This window comes from Leuresthes tenuis, unplaced genomic scaffold (genome assembly GCF_036924035.1).
Source record: "Leuresthes tenuis unplaced genomic scaffold, fLeuTen1.0.hap1 SCAF_11, whole genome shotgun sequence".
NCBI classification, from domain to species: domain Eukaryota; kingdom Metazoa; phylum Chordata; class Actinopteri; order Atheriniformes; family Atherinopsidae; genus Leuresthes; species Leuresthes tenuis.
In genome coordinates, this window is record NW_027325365.1 from 11860261 (window position 1) to 11876657 (window position 16397).

The 16397-nt window shown below is 41.2% G+C and overlaps 2 protein-coding genes across 2 annotated transcripts; both read left to right on the top strand.

Moving 5' to 3' along the window:
* The first annotated feature begins 221 nt into the window (after window positions 1–221).
* Window positions 222–2724, top strand: tmem35 (transmembrane protein 35). The gene is made up of 2 exons (XM_072396407.1): window positions 222–551; window positions 1437–2724. The coding sequence occupies exons 1-2, from the start codon at window positions 432–434 to the stop codon at window positions 1800–1802; spliced, it is 486 nt and encodes a 161-aa protein (XP_072252508.1). The 5' UTR covers window positions 222–431; the 3' UTR covers window positions 1803–2724.
* A 688-nt stretch (window positions 2725–3412) lies between these two features.
* cenpi (centromere protein I) lies at window positions 3413–16061 on the top strand. Its single transcript, XM_072395440.1, has 20 exons — window positions 3413–3661; window positions 4425–4562; window positions 4958–5076; window positions 5318–5425; window positions 6089–6137; window positions 6284–6330; window positions 7438–7527; window positions 7622–7753; window positions 8187–8330; window positions 10470–10590; window positions 10858–10952; window positions 11081–11198; window positions 11333–11397; window positions 11582–11691; window positions 13215–13350; window positions 13808–13932; window positions 14369–14417; window positions 14955–15173; window positions 15504–15545; window positions 15673–16061. Exons 1-20 carry the CDS (start codon window positions 3499–3501, stop codon window positions 15805–15807), a joined length of 2205 nt encoding a protein of 734 aa, XP_072251541.1. The 5' UTR covers window positions 3413–3498; the 3' UTR covers window positions 15808–16061.
* Window positions 16062–16397: the final 336 nt, after the last annotated feature.

Consider the following 16397-nt stretch of genomic DNA (forward strand, 5'->3'; position numbering starts at 1 on the left):
ATTCGCTCAATGGGTACAACTAAGACCTTTTTAAGCAAGGATTTTTGGTTTAACTGAAGCTTTAAGTGGGACTACTTTTTTTCTCCAATTGCAGTGACTTCACAGCGTCTTTCCTGGTTGCTTGGCAACCTCGACGTCTCCTTCTACTCTTTCTTTACAACATGGTTTCCTTTGACGAAGGAATTGTTAGCGTTACAACAGTAGCCTTTTAATTTAGTAACAATAAAGTGACAGTGACCGCAGCTTAGAGTTAAAGAGCTGTGCACGAAAACGGCGTCCCTTTGCTCCAGGATGCAGCGCAAAGTGAGACAGCGTCGCCATTTTTGTGGTTCATTCAGAAGCCCATCCCCCTGGTGCATCCTCAGCGGGAAACAGTCCGACTTTCATTCACTTCGGTGGGAAGCGCCTGGCTGCATGCGCGGTGGTGAAAGATGGCCTCACCAAGGACAATAACTATCGTGGCCCTTTCTTTTGCGCTTGGTTTATTTTTCGTGTTCATGGGGACCATTAAGCTCACCCCGAGACTAAGCAAAGATGCCTACAGTGAAATGGTGAGTAGTGCTGGATCCTCATCGTGAAGTGAGCGCATCCTTTTGGGGTAAAGGCCATTGTTCTGAGCTGGCTTCAGGCGCGATAGGCTCCAATAATGTGTGGGGAGGTTGACCTAAATAATGAAAGAAACGGAAAATGAGTTGTTTTTTCTTGGCTTGTTCTGCATATCCAACCAAGTGAAGCATTGTTTGCATTGCGGAGAATCCTGTAAGGTTATAATAAATATATATTAATTCTTGCTATAATCTCCAAGTTAGCATCACTTAGGCTATGTATTAATTTAAACCTCAGAATATATCCATTTTGACACGGGCAGTATTAATTTTAAATGCATAAAACAATCCTAAATTAGTCTTTTAGCTTGTTAGCGCTGGAACAGGATAAATAAATGCATCTTATTTTACTAAAAGCATGCCCTGATTCAGTATAAAAATGCAGATATATGTGCAGGATATTTGCAGACAGCTGGGGGAATGATCTTCGTATCGTATTAAATGCGCTATAGCTGCTAAGCTTCTCTTTTAAATGAGGAACTTAGCTGCTGAAGAGCAATGGCGGCGCATTCGAGCAATTTCTGTGAGATGCACCTGCGGGTGCTGATGTGGAGACATCCTGTGTGGAACATGATGGATGGGACGGCTGCAGGTTTAATTAGTGCAAAATCCAAACCAATAAGCTCAGAGGATACTACTTTGTTAGAATTGTACATGAAAGTTTCTCGACAAAAAGAGCAATAGGCTAGAGCTGACTTGTGAACAGTGTTTATTCTCTGTAGATGCAGTTGGATGTTAGCATGGTGACCATTCTGACAAGATCTCATAAAAGAAAGTCCCTATGAGGGTTTGTGGACCTCAGTGAGAGATATTTTGTGTCTTCTGTTTCAGAAAAGGGCATACAAGAGCTATGCCAAGGCATTGCCGGGCCTGAAAAAGATTGGGATCAGCTCAGTTCTGCTTCGGAAGATCATTGGCTCCCTGGAAGTGGGCTGCGGAGTGGTGCTAACCTTAGTGCCGGGCCGGCCAAAAGACGTGGCCAACTTCTTGCTTCTGCTGGTCATGCTGGCTGTCCTGTTCTTCCACCAGTTAGTGGGGGATCCCCTGAAACGGTACGCCCACGCTCTCGTCTTTGGTATTCTGCTCACCTGCCGACTGCTTATTGCCCGGCAGAGTGATGACCGGCCGGAGCGCGAGGACAGCAGAGAGGAACAGCACATCAACGATCAGGAAAAGAACAAGGTCAAGCAGTCTTAAGATCTTCCACCTTAAACCAAGCAACACTGAAGGGAATCTGGGGCGCTTCTGTGGATAGTAGAAATTGAAATTATGAAGGAAACACACTCCAGTAATAATTCCCCTTACACACACCCTGTGACCTGTCCAGCTGGCTGACTGACTACTCCCACCTACTCCTCTGCACTCCTACTGTGAAACTAAGGACTCCTGACCCATAGGTCCTCTACATAACCGTGGACAATCATATGTGTGGACACTCTGATGAACTCAGCTCATTGTATCACTAGTCAATTCAGTTTCCTGTTTGTTTCAGTCCCATACTGTGCTAAATGTTTTTTACTCAAATAGAAATTTAATTTGTTCTGAGTTGATTTGAGAATGCTGTCTTTGTAATTAGTTTTTATACAGTCGGAGAGATTGAGAATACATTTCAAGCATGCTTAATTTGGCTGACTACAGAACATAAACCAAAATGATTACTGTAGAAAGAACTTTATACCAATTATACATCAGCTAGTGCTGCATATCTATGTTTGATTTTTGTGCAGTGTTACAAAATGGCTGCTTTATGGAGGAAGAAATACATATCAGTCCTGATTAATTTATCATGTCAGTAGAATTTGGGTTCACATTACATCCTTTCTTGCTATTTAAAATAAGCTGAATATCCTCTTACTCCTTTCAACTCAGTCGTCACGGTGATGTTGTTTAGGTGGAGAGGACGACAGTGTCTGCTGCTAGCTTGAACAGTAGAACTTAACCAAAACAGATGCACCTATTTTTTTTTTGTTGGGAATTGCATTTACTATTTTGTTCACGGTTGAAGTCTTAAGATTAAATTCTGCTCATGGGTTTGATTTTAATATGAAAAATGTTCCTACTACAGTTGAAATTGCTGTTAATATTTCTGCAAAGGATGTACTTAAAATAAACAACTGAAATTGAGACAGACTAAAAATATTTTTTTAATTATTTTTTTTTATTAGCGCCTCATTTATTCAGTGCTGTCCCAATCGAGGTAACTCAGTTTTTGGTGCATGCTAGGGCAGTAACCAGCTTTAAAATAATATATTTTGCAGTCCCTGGAAGGAAAAAAAAAGAGAAAAGGGTTCTCTTGTAAAGTGTTTTCTGACGTGTTGTTTGTTTCAAATTATTAATTTTCTTATTTTCTGAAGATGTGTTTGTTTCTGAAGGCTGGTGAGCCTAACAAAACCGGATGCAGAAAGAAGACAAGTTTGACCTTAGTTTGGATCATTTATGGCTCACCTCTAGCTCACAGGCAGCTTTTATGTGGGCCAGATGTGGCCTAAAGGTCATGAGCTGGGTGTAACTTGGGTGACAGCATGTGATGTATGGGCTAGATGTGGCACCAATGTCATGCGCCTGCCCCAAGTAATGTAAGGGGGAGATGTGGCTCAGGAACAATATATATATATATATATATATATATATATAGGTATAGGTATGTGTTCTGCGAACGGTCCTTTCACCAAACACCAAATTTGTTGTTTAATAAAGAGCTACACGCAGTAGCTAATGAAGAGACGAAAAGACTACAAAGTCAAGTCGAAATGACTACATCTCCCGTGAACCACCCGAGCAGATGGATGACACTGCGCAATCGCAGGACAAACGGTCGCGCGGATGATTTGAGTTTTGTTTGAATAGACGAAAACAGTGTAGCACGACAGTTTAAAATGTTAGCAATGTAGAAATGGCAGCAACGTTTAGCTTGACGGATTTAGATCAGTCGCCTCAAAGCGACGAATCTGTGTCCAGTCGGAGCAGTAACAGAAGTCTGAGAGTCGCAGAAAAAGAGAGGAGGAAAAACGAGGCGGAGGACCCGTTTGTTCTGGCTCTGAAGTACTTCTCTGACGGTAAGACAAACTCACCAGGGTCGATAGCCGTTAGTTGCTCTCCGTATTGCTAACTGTAACTGGAAAGTGTTTAGACGCATAGAAAAAATTAAGCTGATAATAGCTGGAAGAACGGTGTGGTGAACATTAAACTGCTTTTACACTTTTGTTTAGTTGAAGTCGGGGCGTAAGTAGCGTCTTAGCTTAGCACTTAAGCTACAGCATCAGACACACTCGTCTGTGTGGATGTGATATCATTTGTTGTCACCGTGTATTTGCCTTCGCCCATTTCTGCTGGCTGACATGGATGGATTGGATTTTCTATTTAATACGCACAATTTAGCAGGCAAATTTTGTACAATTAAAGTTATTGAGCTCGTGGAGATTCTCTCTGCCATACCTGCCCCGGCTTGCTTCTCAATTGTTGATCTTGAATTGACGTAATTTTTTTAACCTTTTATCTCTTTATACTGGAAATCGGGGATATTAATTTCAATGCAGTAAAGGCTATGATAGAGAATATCAGTAGTGTAAAGAGCTGTCTTTTTCCAACTCTGATATGCCACAAATCAAGGCAATAACGCTATAATCTGCCACACCTTCTCTTTATGTACTGTAGCATGTACACAAACGAACATATTCAAATCGTTATCCACCACTTCTACGTTATCCACACGGGTTTGTGCTGCCAACAGTGTGTGTTTTGCCCACGTTATGTCAAGTTATCCAACCTCAGAGTTGCGCATGTGTCAAGCTGATGCGGTGTCACCTCTCCCTCCTGCAGTTGAAGCAGGAACTCCTGTAATTGGGAATGATGAGCTGGACAGGAACCTGGTGCTGGTGGAGAAGGTAGCCTACAGCAAGGGACTTTCCCCAAAGGCCATTTCTGTCATGCTGGAGTTTGCCATGAGCCTCCGTATGGGTAAGTCTGTCATTTAGCAGTTGTGGACTGGATACTACTGTAAATGTGGAGTTTTTAGGTGAAAGAATTTGTTTTGAAGTGTCGGGAAATCTGTATTATCATCTTCTGTAGCTCTTAATTTGTAGTTGTGTTGTTTTTTGGGATGTTGGGATGTCCGTCTTTGGGATGTTGGTTGGGCTACATAACAATAAAGCATTAATCACAGAGCATATGATGTCTTCACAAGGTGTGTCGTGAATACATTCTCGGAAACGATTAAAACGTTCTCGTTCCTCTCAAGAGTCCAGGGACACCTGTGCAAGTAGAGAGTGCGTGTTAATGTCACGTCAGGCTACCAGCAGGTCTTTGCTTTTCTTATAAAAGAAAATCTATATATGTTGTTGTTATATGTGCAGGGAGCAGTCCATGTGTGCGGGTGCTGAAGTGTCTGATTCCTGCCACTGTGGTGCCGCAGGAGGCTGTTGTTCGAGCTGTGGTTTGGTTAAGTGTTGGCAAAATACCCATCAGCACTCAGGTGGGTCAGAAAGCGAATGATTGGGCTTAAACCATAAAAGTTAAACTTTGTTATCAGTGAATGTTTTGTTTTTTTACTTGCATACAAATTTACCTGGTTGACAACACTTGAATCCTACGACCTTTTTTTTTTAATTTAAGCACCCGGTCAATGAAACATCACAATGGTGTGTCTCCTAGTCATGGTGAGGTTTTAACACAATGTAATCCATGTTTTTGTTCCACTAATAAATGATTTTCAGGTTCTTTTCATAAAATGGGTGTTGACCGTATTTGACATGATCGATGCCAAGGACCAACTTCGAGCTATTTATGGCTTCATCTTCAGCTTTGTCACAGAGGAAAATCTGGTACGTGGCAACTAATCCCTGCATTTCTGTGATATTATGATTTGAACTTGTTTTAACCACGGGGTACACTGTGGGATATCTGTATTTAAAAAATAAAAAAAAAAGGACTGCAGTAACGTGTAGTGTAGTTCTTGACTCCAAAGACAAAAGAAGTTTGTTTTCTCTTTGGTTGAATTCAGACCTAAATGCTTCTTTTAAAGCATCGCATGTCATTTTAAAGAGGCCTTCTAAAACCTTTATTTCTCAGTCTCTGATGACGCTAGAAACATGAAATCGCAAAAACACCTGAGAGGTTTAACATTTGGCTTTCTCTGCTAATGATTGATTCTACCCTTATTTGAAAAGTTGAATTGTTCCAGTGTCTTGAAAATGTTGATGTAACATGAAAAGGACTGAGGTCTGACTGGCTGACAGCAAGATGCTTCATAACCGCGAGTATTTACAAGCGTTTTTACTGAATTTTCTAATTGCTCCAGTTAAACCACATTCATTGGCCCGTTTATGAAACTGAATATTAACATAGATTACCTGGGTTTTATCAGTAGAGGCCTCTACATTAATGACCGAACATTGGAACAGATGTAATTCTTTCTCCATCGGTGTTAGCATGTCATGTACCACTGTAATGAAACGACACGTGATGTCATTTTGTTGTGTTTTCAGTGCCCTTTTATCTGCCATCTGTTGTACCTTTTGACCAGAAAGGAAAGTGGTAAGTCGGATGTTTTGTCTTTAATTAAATAATTGATTCATTAATTATTTTCTTCGTTTAGTTCTGCTGCCACTTATTTGAGCATTTGTTAATTGCATATTTTTATAATTGGTTAATGTGTTTTTTTTGTTTTTATTTTATTGCAGTGCGTGTCTTCAGAGTCAGAAAGCTACTGGAGCTACAGTCTAAACTGGTAAAAAAATCTTTTGATTTAATCTGAAGCAATTTCTAAAAGGGAACTTTCTTAATTCCTTTTTTAGTAAGAAAATTGACTCTTTGTTAAGTTTTTCTTTGGGATGTTAACCATGTTCGCCTGGTTTTTACACTGTTGTTGAAGTAGATGGATCCAGAGGTTTGAACCCAGCTAACTTCCACGTTACTGACAGCTGCTTTACTCTGCATGCAGTCGACAGCAGATTATTTAACCTCCATTGCACGGCAAATTAAAGGCAACCATGGTTGAATAATTCTTCTGGCAAATGTATCAAAATAATATTAATAAGATCATCTTATAATGATAATAAACGCTGTCCATCTAGCATTATTCTTGATAATGTTACAAAGTGTCTCTCAAAAAGAGGATAAAACCAGACAAAAGAAGGTAAAAATGAGGCCAAATGGCATGCGAAGAGGTTAACATGATGGATGTTTTACTATGAAAAATAGAAAGGTTTAGAGGAGTAGTTTTAATGTAGCTAAAAACCTTTATGATTCAGAGTTCAGTAGGTAGAGTTTCATAAAACTAAAAGCCTGATGCAACCTGAGAATAACCAGCGAGCCTCAGGGGTCATGAGGACACATACCGGGTCAATAAGTCTGAGATTTATTTCAGTACAAAAGCCATTTAAGGCTGTAAAAGTGAGCTGTAAGATTTGAAAATCAATAGGAAATCTAACAGGGAGCCAGTGCAGAGAGGAGAGGACAGGGCTGATGTCATCACGCCTCTTTGTCTGCTCATGAATCAAAAAGCAGCAGCAGGAGATGCAGGAAGAAGCCTCAGCTGAAACCTGACTCCACACAAGAATAAATAAGTATTTTTCTTTTCTTTTTCTAAATCAGACTGTTGCCCCGGATCATCAAAACAGACACTGGCATAAAATATTAAAGCCAGAGTCGTCACAGTTTGCACGCCTTTGTTTAGAACGCCACAAAGATTAGAATCAACAGAGCTGATGGCAGGCAGAATGATCCCACTCTTAGTGTTGAATTTAAGGAAAGTTTGGGAAAAGCTGTGTGGAAACAGGTCTGGAGTGGAAATATCTCTTACTGGTTGTGTTGTTCGTCTTTCTCGTTTCCTCAGGGAAGGCAGCCGTTCCTTCTGCACCTACTGTCGCTTTACAAAGTGTTTTCCCCTGAACTGGTGACGCTGTCCATTCCATCACGGATGAGGGTTTGTACATGCAGTGTGAAGTTACTGCTGTTCTCTCATCGTATGATCCTAACCTCTAAAACGAGTATTTATTTTGTTTGTTATCGTCTTACAGAGTGGGTTTAAGAACCACATTTCCCCCTGGAAGTCGGCGCTGATTGCCGTCCAAAAGAGGAAGGGTTCGCAGGTTGCATCCAGCATCAGCCTGGCCTTCACCATTAAAGATAAGACCAGCTCTAGGAAAAGGGTATGTCGTCAGATGCTGTTTATACTGTGCTCACAAAGTAATCACTCTACACTTCAGGTATTGCCGCGGCTTTCCAGTATCATTTACAATATTTCATCAGCTCCTCAGTATTCGCCCGGAGACTCTCTAGGTTTTCTGCAGGGCTAAACTTCAGTTCTGCTCTATTTTCTGAAATACTTCAGTATGCATGCAAGCAATCACACGGTGGGATAGTTAAACCAAGTATGATCCATTATTTTCATTAGTTTGTTCAGCATGTTCCTGGTTGTTTAAGAAATGTGTGAAATTTGACTAAAACCTTGAGATGATTGATCTGCTTTTCTATGAACCAACTTAAATTTATTCTTATTTGATTAAAAAACAGATTATTATTATATATATTTTTTTAACACATTTAAATATAATACCTCTTATTTCTGTCTTGCTTTCATAGAAACACTGCCACCTGGAACTGCCGCCACTGACTTCTGTCATCAACAAAGGGGCTCAGACGGCGCAGAGCTCCAGCAGAAAGGTGGTGCCCCTGGTGCAGATCCACTCCTTCGCTCAACTGTTAGAAAACATACATCGTATCGAGGTGAGAAACATCAGGGAGGCTTCTCTCAGTCGTCTCTACTTCTTGCAGCATTTATCAGGCCGTTCTGCGTCCGGTGAAGCAGGAGTTCCACTTCAGATCGTTTTTGTTTTAAGCCGAAAGATGAGTCCGTATGATGAAGAAATCCTAAATATTAGATACTACCGGAAAATATGAATCAGTGTACAGCATATGGGTCAGATTTGTAAGTTTTGCCTACTTTTATTAGCAAGTTTAAAGCTTCAGTGAAGCTGCTTAGAAATGTTGAATACCAACCAGTTTATTTATAGGGACAGATGCAGTATGTGCTCCATCATTTGGATACTAGAAAACATGAACTTTGCCACCAAACCTCCAAAAGACATGTCATCACAAGAAAATGTGATCTTATATCAATATTTTGTTTATTTCTATAAGATTAGAACATGGAGATGAAGCAACATAATGTTATAGAATTCACAGAAGCAGTGTCAATAACCACACCGAGACTTCCTGTGATAGACTTCCTGTGCAGAGTGTGCACTATTAGATAGCTTTAAAGTTCCGATGGGCGTCATCGCTGACCTTGTCAATGTAGTGAGTGCATCTTACTATATATGGGTGCTGACAGTACTTAAAAGAGGTTCAGAATGGGGGGCTGGAGCTCGTCTTTAACCAATACAGGTCACAAGAGAGTGCAGCGGCGCTTCTGGTGAGGCTTAAGTTAAGTTTAAGACTTTATTTATTAAATGGACTTCAGACTATTATTCTTATTTTTATTCTTTTCATCTTATTATTATGATTGTCATCCACCTGGGACCCTGAAATGGGGTTATTAGCTGCACAAAAACTAGATAAAAACCTTAGTTTCTTTTCATGAGGTTCACCTTTTGCCCAAAAAACATTTTAAAAAAAATCATAAATCTGAAGAGGACATTTAAAGCGTGCTCTGGGTCACCTGAACACGGTCACCCGACAGGTAAAGAGAGGCCCGGGTATATTTGTAGAATTTACCAATATGCTGTTGAAACACAGTGTCTGAGTCCAAATCAGCTGTGATATATTGTCACAACCACAGGGTGGCGCTGCGTTGCTGTTCTTACTCTGCCTGCATGTTGACAGGTCATTTAGAACTTGGTTCCCCAGCAGATGTGGTCTGTTGCTATAATTGTTTTATTAGATCAGAGCATAAAGCAGATTTATGCACCAAGTGCTTGCCATTTGCTTTATCCGTTATCTTTTTTTCTTTGTCGATTTACACTTTTCATCTGAATAATGAATGTAAAAGAAGTAGATGAGACATGTCTGTTATGCAGTAAACGGAGTTATGAAACAAATGGTCATTTAAAGAGGATACCGCCATAAAAGCCGATTTGCCCTGCAGATTCAGTGACCTGATAAACCCATACAAGTCGCTTTGAATGGCTTTCAGAGTTTTACGTGTCATGCTGCATAAATTCACTTCTTTCACTGCCCACAAAGCCAACAAGTACAGTGAGGCTTTTGGAGGGCAGCAAATGTGTTCATCGCCAAGGAAGTTGGAAAACTTGAGTGCAATCGATTGCCATCATAAAAAAAGTCATTGACAAAAGATCATTGATATTTCCCTCAGTGCCTGCACTCTTGCCGTCAAAAGCAGAATGGAGCTTTCTCAGTTTAATGAGACAGTTGCTCCATAATTATTGAAGAGCTGAGTTGTGTCCGTTCACAGTCTGTCTTCTTATCACTCTAATTTATTTATAATGCTGACAAAGTCTCCATATTGAGAAGCAGCTGCTCGTGAACAGTAAGAGACTGTATAAATTATCCATGTGGTAGAAGAAATGTCCCAGTCCTGCCATTATGAGGATTATTGGATACTGGAGACTTTGCTTGGAACTCGATCACTTGCCCACACAATCATAACAACTTGAGCATCTGTTTATTTTTATGCTTTAGCAGGTAAACAGATTTATTTGAGGCATCCGCTCCCACAGATCAGTTTTAATGCATTTTTAATGTGATGTTTGACTTTGTGAGAAGTTACTTGGCATGTTTTTGCTCTATGTATTTTTCTCTATTGCTTCTGGTTGCCAGTTTTTTGTCAGCTGATGCGATTAATCAAGACTCTTAATCAGCATTTTTTGTATGTGCTTCCTGTTTTGTCACTTTTACCTGAACCAGCTGCCCGCTCAGATGGGCTCACTGTTGGGCTCCAGTCTGGCACTGCAGTACCTGGACTGTGTGCAGGATGAGTCTGCCCTCCTACGACTCAATTTCTGGCTCGGCTGTGCTCTTCACGAAGGTAAGGAGAGTGGGGGAGGGGGCTGCTACTGAACTGCTGTAACATCCTCCAGCTGTACAAGATGCTTCCCAAGCAAAGCTGACCTGGATTTGAACTGTGCATTACTTAGCTGGAATGTCAAAGGAATTCTTTTAGAGAAGAATTTAAAGATGCTGGAAGGATCTCGCTGTGTGCATCTAATAATCTCAGGCTGGTTTCTTTGCATTTCTCACTTTTTTTTCTTTTTTTAACTCGCTCGGTGCTTTTCTTTTTGTCATCATTGCTCAGAATTTTTGTTCTGCGGCGATGGAGGAGCCGCCCAGAATTCAGAGGAAGCTCTCCAGTTTTTGAACCGCTTGCTGTCCGCGCAGCACTTCCTCCAGGTGAGCGTCTCGTCTGAAGCACTGACCGTGACCTCTGTGCCTGTGGCAAACGCCCGATTTGTACTTTTTAGCGAGACCACAGTCTGATTGTTTTCACGTCGTCCCATATTTGCCACTTTCCTCAACAGGAGGGGTTCTCCAGTTCTGACGCTTTCCTCTACAAATTCCTCAACATTTGGGACGGCTCTCTGCTCCGCCCACAGGTCCTCGGCCTCCTGAGCAACATCCCAGTCGTCCCCAGTTCACGTGGGTTTAGTCTCCACAGTGTTCAGTTTATTTTGTGTGTCAAACGCACTCCGCTATATGTTAGAAATCGTATTTCACTGAATTATAGAGCTGGCACAAATGATGATGATTTTTATTTATTGTCTCTTGTTCAGAAATGGGCAGGCTTCTGTTTGAACCACTCTCGCAGCTCTTCTTCACATCTTCACTATTTTTCAAGGTACAGTTTCCTTTCTGAGGCACAAGCAGAGCATGTTCCTCCTGCTTTTGCTCCTGATTTACAACACCTTCTGTGCTAAGTTGTTGTGTTTGTCTTGTATTCATAAAGCACTTATTATAGATCCCGTATGGGTGCATTGTTTGAACTGCTGTGTGCTGAGTGCCTTTCCCCTGTGTGTTTGCAGTGTGGACTGATTGAGTCTTTAAACAATATGCTGTTGAAGTGGCTGACCTGGCACTCGGTGTACGCGCTGGAGGACGACCTGGACATCAGTCTCAACAGCCACACTTCCATGTGAGTCTCTACTTGTTTATGCCTGAAGCATACACATGAAAAGGATCTGACATAGCTCATGAATTTACTTGATGGCTGAAAGGTATTGTTTTGAAACTCACTGTTTTTGAATCTACTCGCACATAATCAGTTACAGCAAAACGAAAGGAGCTATGGCGCCTCAGTATTGTGCTCCCGTTATACAATAGGTGTTGCTACAGGAATGACAGATGAGGCGCAGTTGTTTAGTTTAGTTTTCTCTTCATTCTTTTTCCTTGAATTGAAGTGATCTGTTTTGGTCTAGCAGCCCAATAAACACAGAAGTGTATATTGACATGCTTTCCCTTTTGGTTCTGTTCCTGTTTATTCAAATCCTTTGATTGAAATGGAAAGACTAGCGCTAATGCTCAGTTAAATGATTTTCCAGCATCCAAATTCAAGGGTGGAGTTGATGTCAATTATGCTAAACTGCCTGGCTTCTTCACATATCTAATTCCACAATAAAAAGCTCCAGGAAGTAAATGGATCCATTCTTATTCTATGCCATTTCAAAAGCAGCCCCTGGTATTTTTCCACTCTTTGAAGAAATCGTTGATGATAGATTATGTTTGTGCAGCCTTTCCAAACATTATTCTTGATTCAGTGTTTGTCCTTTCCTGCTCTGGTAAACAGCTGATATGACTGATGTGGGTGTGTTTTTTTTTTTTTTTTTGTGTGTCAGACCGCTCTTAGTTTGGAAGATTATGGAGGAATTCTGACCACGGGACTAGATTTAAGTTGCTTCAGGTGGAAAAAAATGTGGTCATTTGTGTCCTCGATTTGAATAGCTCTGAGAATCAGAATTCCTCCCTTGTTTTACAAAGTGAGAGCGCTCTGGCTGGAGTCTGACTCTTTATTTACAGTTGAAAAAGTCTTACCAAAGCTGTACCTATTAAATGCATGTAAACATGTTAGTTCAGCTGCAATCGTATAAAAACTGAGCTTCTCAAAACCGAACTAACACACCCAGATGATGGGGTTGGGAGTTGGAATCACTCTGTCCAACAAAGAATAACCACAAGCGATAGGGTGCGTCTTTTTTTGTAAAACCAGCAAAGTGTGTTATTATAGTTTCTTTTCTCAGATGGCTAATTACTGTCAGAAATGGATTAAAAATCAGCCCATTAGGACGACTTGGTTGCTTAGATCATGTCCAGACTGTCGCTCTGCTATAATAAGATCCACTTTATAACTGCATTTTTCCAACAAAATCGCCATTCGTGTAACTCTGTGCAGTGAATTTAGCTATACTTATATGCAAGCTGATCCCTGCCAGATAGAATTAGATGCAGCTGAATGTCTTGAAAGTTTTGTGACGTCATCTCTACTTCAGTTAATTAATCAATTCTCCACCTGTGCATCATATTTGGGACAAGGCTGATGGCCAGGTTGAGCTGTGAATGTATTTGTACTGACTAACAGGAATATCCCTTTAACTTGGCATCAAATCCTTTGTGCAGGTTTTCTTTGTGTGTGACTATCTGCTCTATCTGTTCCTGTCCCAGAAACATAACCCTGTCAGGGTTCAAGGATTCTGTGATGGAGCTGGTACACTTTGTGGGTCGGCTGGCCTCTGTGGGCCTTCAGCTGGAAAGCTGCCACTGTCTCCTCCTCAGCTTCATCCTGGACTTCTATGAGACTGTAAGTGAGCTGCAGCCGCTCTGTGCTTTACACTAATGTGTTTTTGATTACTGTCAATTCATCTGGAGGCATGATTCATGCATGTGACATTTCTATAACACACAGGATAGGCCTTAAAAATGAGATGAAACGAGAAGAAAGTGATAAAGTGTCATAAAACCAGTAGCTTCCTGCAGTTGCTGCTGACTGCCTTGAAGTCTCTCATAGAAATTTGACATCAGACTGAAGCTTGAATGAAAAGGAAGACTCTTGTTGGCTCGTTTTCTTCACTCATTACTCGCTGTTAGAACAGGGGGATGATTTTGGAAGCATAAACCGTCGTTCTAACCATGCAGGCAGGACGCCAGGAAGAACGCCTCTGCAGTTTTCTGCCATATGTGCAAGCAATTGGAGTGTCAAGTTTTTCTTTGTCTTTTCTACCTGTGGGCCTACATCACATATTTCTCCTCACCCTCAGGTGTGTGACACCTTTCTGAAGTTTGGCCTTCCCCTCGTGGTGATGCCTCCGCCCGGAGTTTTCTACCCCGCCCTGTTTGCCACAGAGCCGGTCAGTGTGGACAGGCTGGCCTACATCATGCACAGGTGGGACTCCAGAGCAGCCTGCCATAAGCTTCTCCCCATGCATACGTTAGCAAAACTGTAACTGTGTATGTCATATGCATATGGAATGAGTGAGCAGAAGTAGAATCAAATTTGTCTTTGCACTTTCGTGGTAATGTACGATTTGTGATAATGAGAGGTTAACATACGGTACGCCTGAGTTATCCTCAGCCTTTTTCACGTGTGAAATCCCAGCTCCATTTGTAACTCCAGGCTATGATGAAACAAATCCTTTATATTGCCGGTTAATTGACAAACTCCAGGGTTCTGAAATGATTTAACCAAAGCTAAATGTAAAAATACCACGACAAAAGGAAATTGGATTGTAATTGCATTATGTTTCCCTGACAGACTCCACAGAGTGAGCACTTTTGTGGTGATTAATGATCAGAGGTGACTGGTTGTTTTTTTTCGTTAGGTACAAAGTGAACTTGACATCAGCCAAGAGTCAGGAGAAACTGACGGAGGTAAGGACAAATAATCTTTAACATGAGTGAAAATAATTGCCCTTGCTGTTGCGTGCACAGTGACCAGTCACTTGCCTAATGTTGTTTCAGTTTCTACAAAGTGGTGTGTGCTTTTCAGCTTTGTTTCTGTGGGTGATACAACTCCAAAGAGCACAGACTGATGGTCTCTAGCAGAAAAATATGTAGTTTTTGCTCTCTCTTGTTTTATAGAGCTTTTTAATTTACTTTGGTAGTTGTTTTAAATTGAATATGTCTCTCCAGCTCTTTGGGAATCCACAAGCATCTGCCTAAACCTGATAACTGTAATCTCCTCTCAGATGAGGATTTAAAAATGTTTATTTTCATACAGCTGTTCTGTGAGCTCTGACTTCATAAGTACATGTCAGGGAGGCAGTATGCCTCCTGAACATGTTGTGGGCTCATTTTCTTAAGAAAAAAAGGACTTGGTAAATGACATGCAAATGAATCATGACAACAGATGTTAGATGTCAACACGTGTCTCGCCTTCTTCTCATTCCTGTCTTTTCTGTTCTTCAGCAGGCCTTTCACATCAGCCGGCAGACTTTCCGCGAGTTCAACAACTACGTGGTCGTCATGGTCGACTGTCTGTGGAACTCCCGGATGTTTCAGCCAAGTGTGGACGTACAGCTGGGCGAGGAGCTGCTTCTCAAGAGCAAAGTGCCGCAGTACTGGACGAGCTTTGACCTCATCCACCACCCTGCCTTCATGAGCTACGCTGCGGACTTTCACCGGAGGGTGAGTGTGCTTAGTTTGAGTCTTGATTTGCATCGGGGTCTGTGTTCCGTTAAGGAAAACCTTCCCCCATGCTTGTTTTCGAACTGTGCGAAGCAGTCAGTGAATCAGGAAGCAGCTGTTTTTAATAGACCTAGAGACAAGACAAATTAGTGTTAATGTACCCCTCACAGATGATGCATTAATACAGAGGGACATTTTATTATTAATGGATGCTGAGTTAATAATACGCAGACCTTTTTTTGGTTCACACCACCTACAGCATCAGTATGTGACCTCGTGAGTTTTACCAGGTTTCTCTGACAGTCAATATTAATGTTCTCTCTTCATCAGTGTTGGCCGGGCAGAAAGGACGTGGATCTCAACTCCATAAAGGTATGAGGCGTCTCTTTTTTTCCTTTCTGAAACCAGATTAAAGCGCATAAATCCTCCATCGCAGATTGCTGTGAGATATTTCTGGTCCTGAACGTCTTGGATGTGGCGCTGTGTGTGTCTGTTTCAGCACTCCAAGCCATGGAGCTGGTACCTGGAGTATCTGTTCTCTCAGGGCTTCGACGGCCTTAAAGACTTTGTTTTGAGCAACATCAGCCGGCAGGTGATAGCAGGCGACGGACAGGGCGACTCGCAGCGCAGTTAGAAACTCTGGCGCTGGAGGAAAACAGCCACTTGGGATCTTACACATCTTTTTTTTTAAAGACTTGTACATATTTTATCTTCTCTCTTTCAGGAGTGCTACTTGCAATCTTTTCTTTTTTATGTACATAGATCTTTTTTTGTGTTGCATGAACGCTGCCATGCAAATAAAGTATTAATATTAAATATGTGTGGATGAGGAAGAGTAACCTCAGTTAAACTAGTATGGGTTGGTATAAATTTAGTTAGAAACCCTTGTGTTGATGGACGTGATCATCACTCCTTTGTGACTTTATGAGTCCTTAATAGACTGATAGACTGTCATGATAAATAAACATCTCGTCTATGCATTAATAAGCAACATGGTGTTTGCTTGAGGTAATAACGCTCTACATCATCCTAAAGATCTTACATCAGTGAGAACAAAACTTTTTAATAAGGTAAAGTAATGAAGTCATCAATCAGTTACACAAATATGCAAAACAAAATGGCATCAAGAGGAAAACAAGTAAAACCGTCTGTTCAGGCTTAATTGGAAATGACAAAAGTGTTTGAACGTCACACAACTTCTGTTCTCATTGTCCACAGCCAGAT

What these genes read in the sequence shown, in the direction of transcription:
- tmem35 (XM_072396407.1), top strand. Translation starts at nt 432, where the DNA reads ATGGCCTCACCAAGGACAATAACTATCGTGGCCCTTTCTTTTGCGCTT. An exon ending in AAGATGCCTACAGTGAAATG is followed by an intron (nt 552 to 1,436) that starts GTGAGTAGTGCT and finishes CTTCTGTTTCAG; the next exon opens with AAAAGGGCATACAAGAGCTA.
- cenpi (XM_072395440.1), top strand. Translation starts at nt 3,499, where the DNA reads ATGGCAGCAACGTTTAGCTTGACGGATTTAGATCAGTCGCCTCAAAGC. An exon ending in CGGCTGTGCTCTTCACGAAG is followed by an intron (nt 10,591 to 10,857) that starts GTAAGGAGAGTG and finishes ATCATTGCTCAG; the next exon opens with AATTTTTGTTCTGCGGCGAT. An exon ending in TGGATCTCAACTCCATAAAG is followed by an intron (nt 15,546 to 15,672) that starts GTATGAGGCGTC and finishes TGTCTGTTTCAG; the next exon opens with CACTCCAAGCCATGGAGCTG.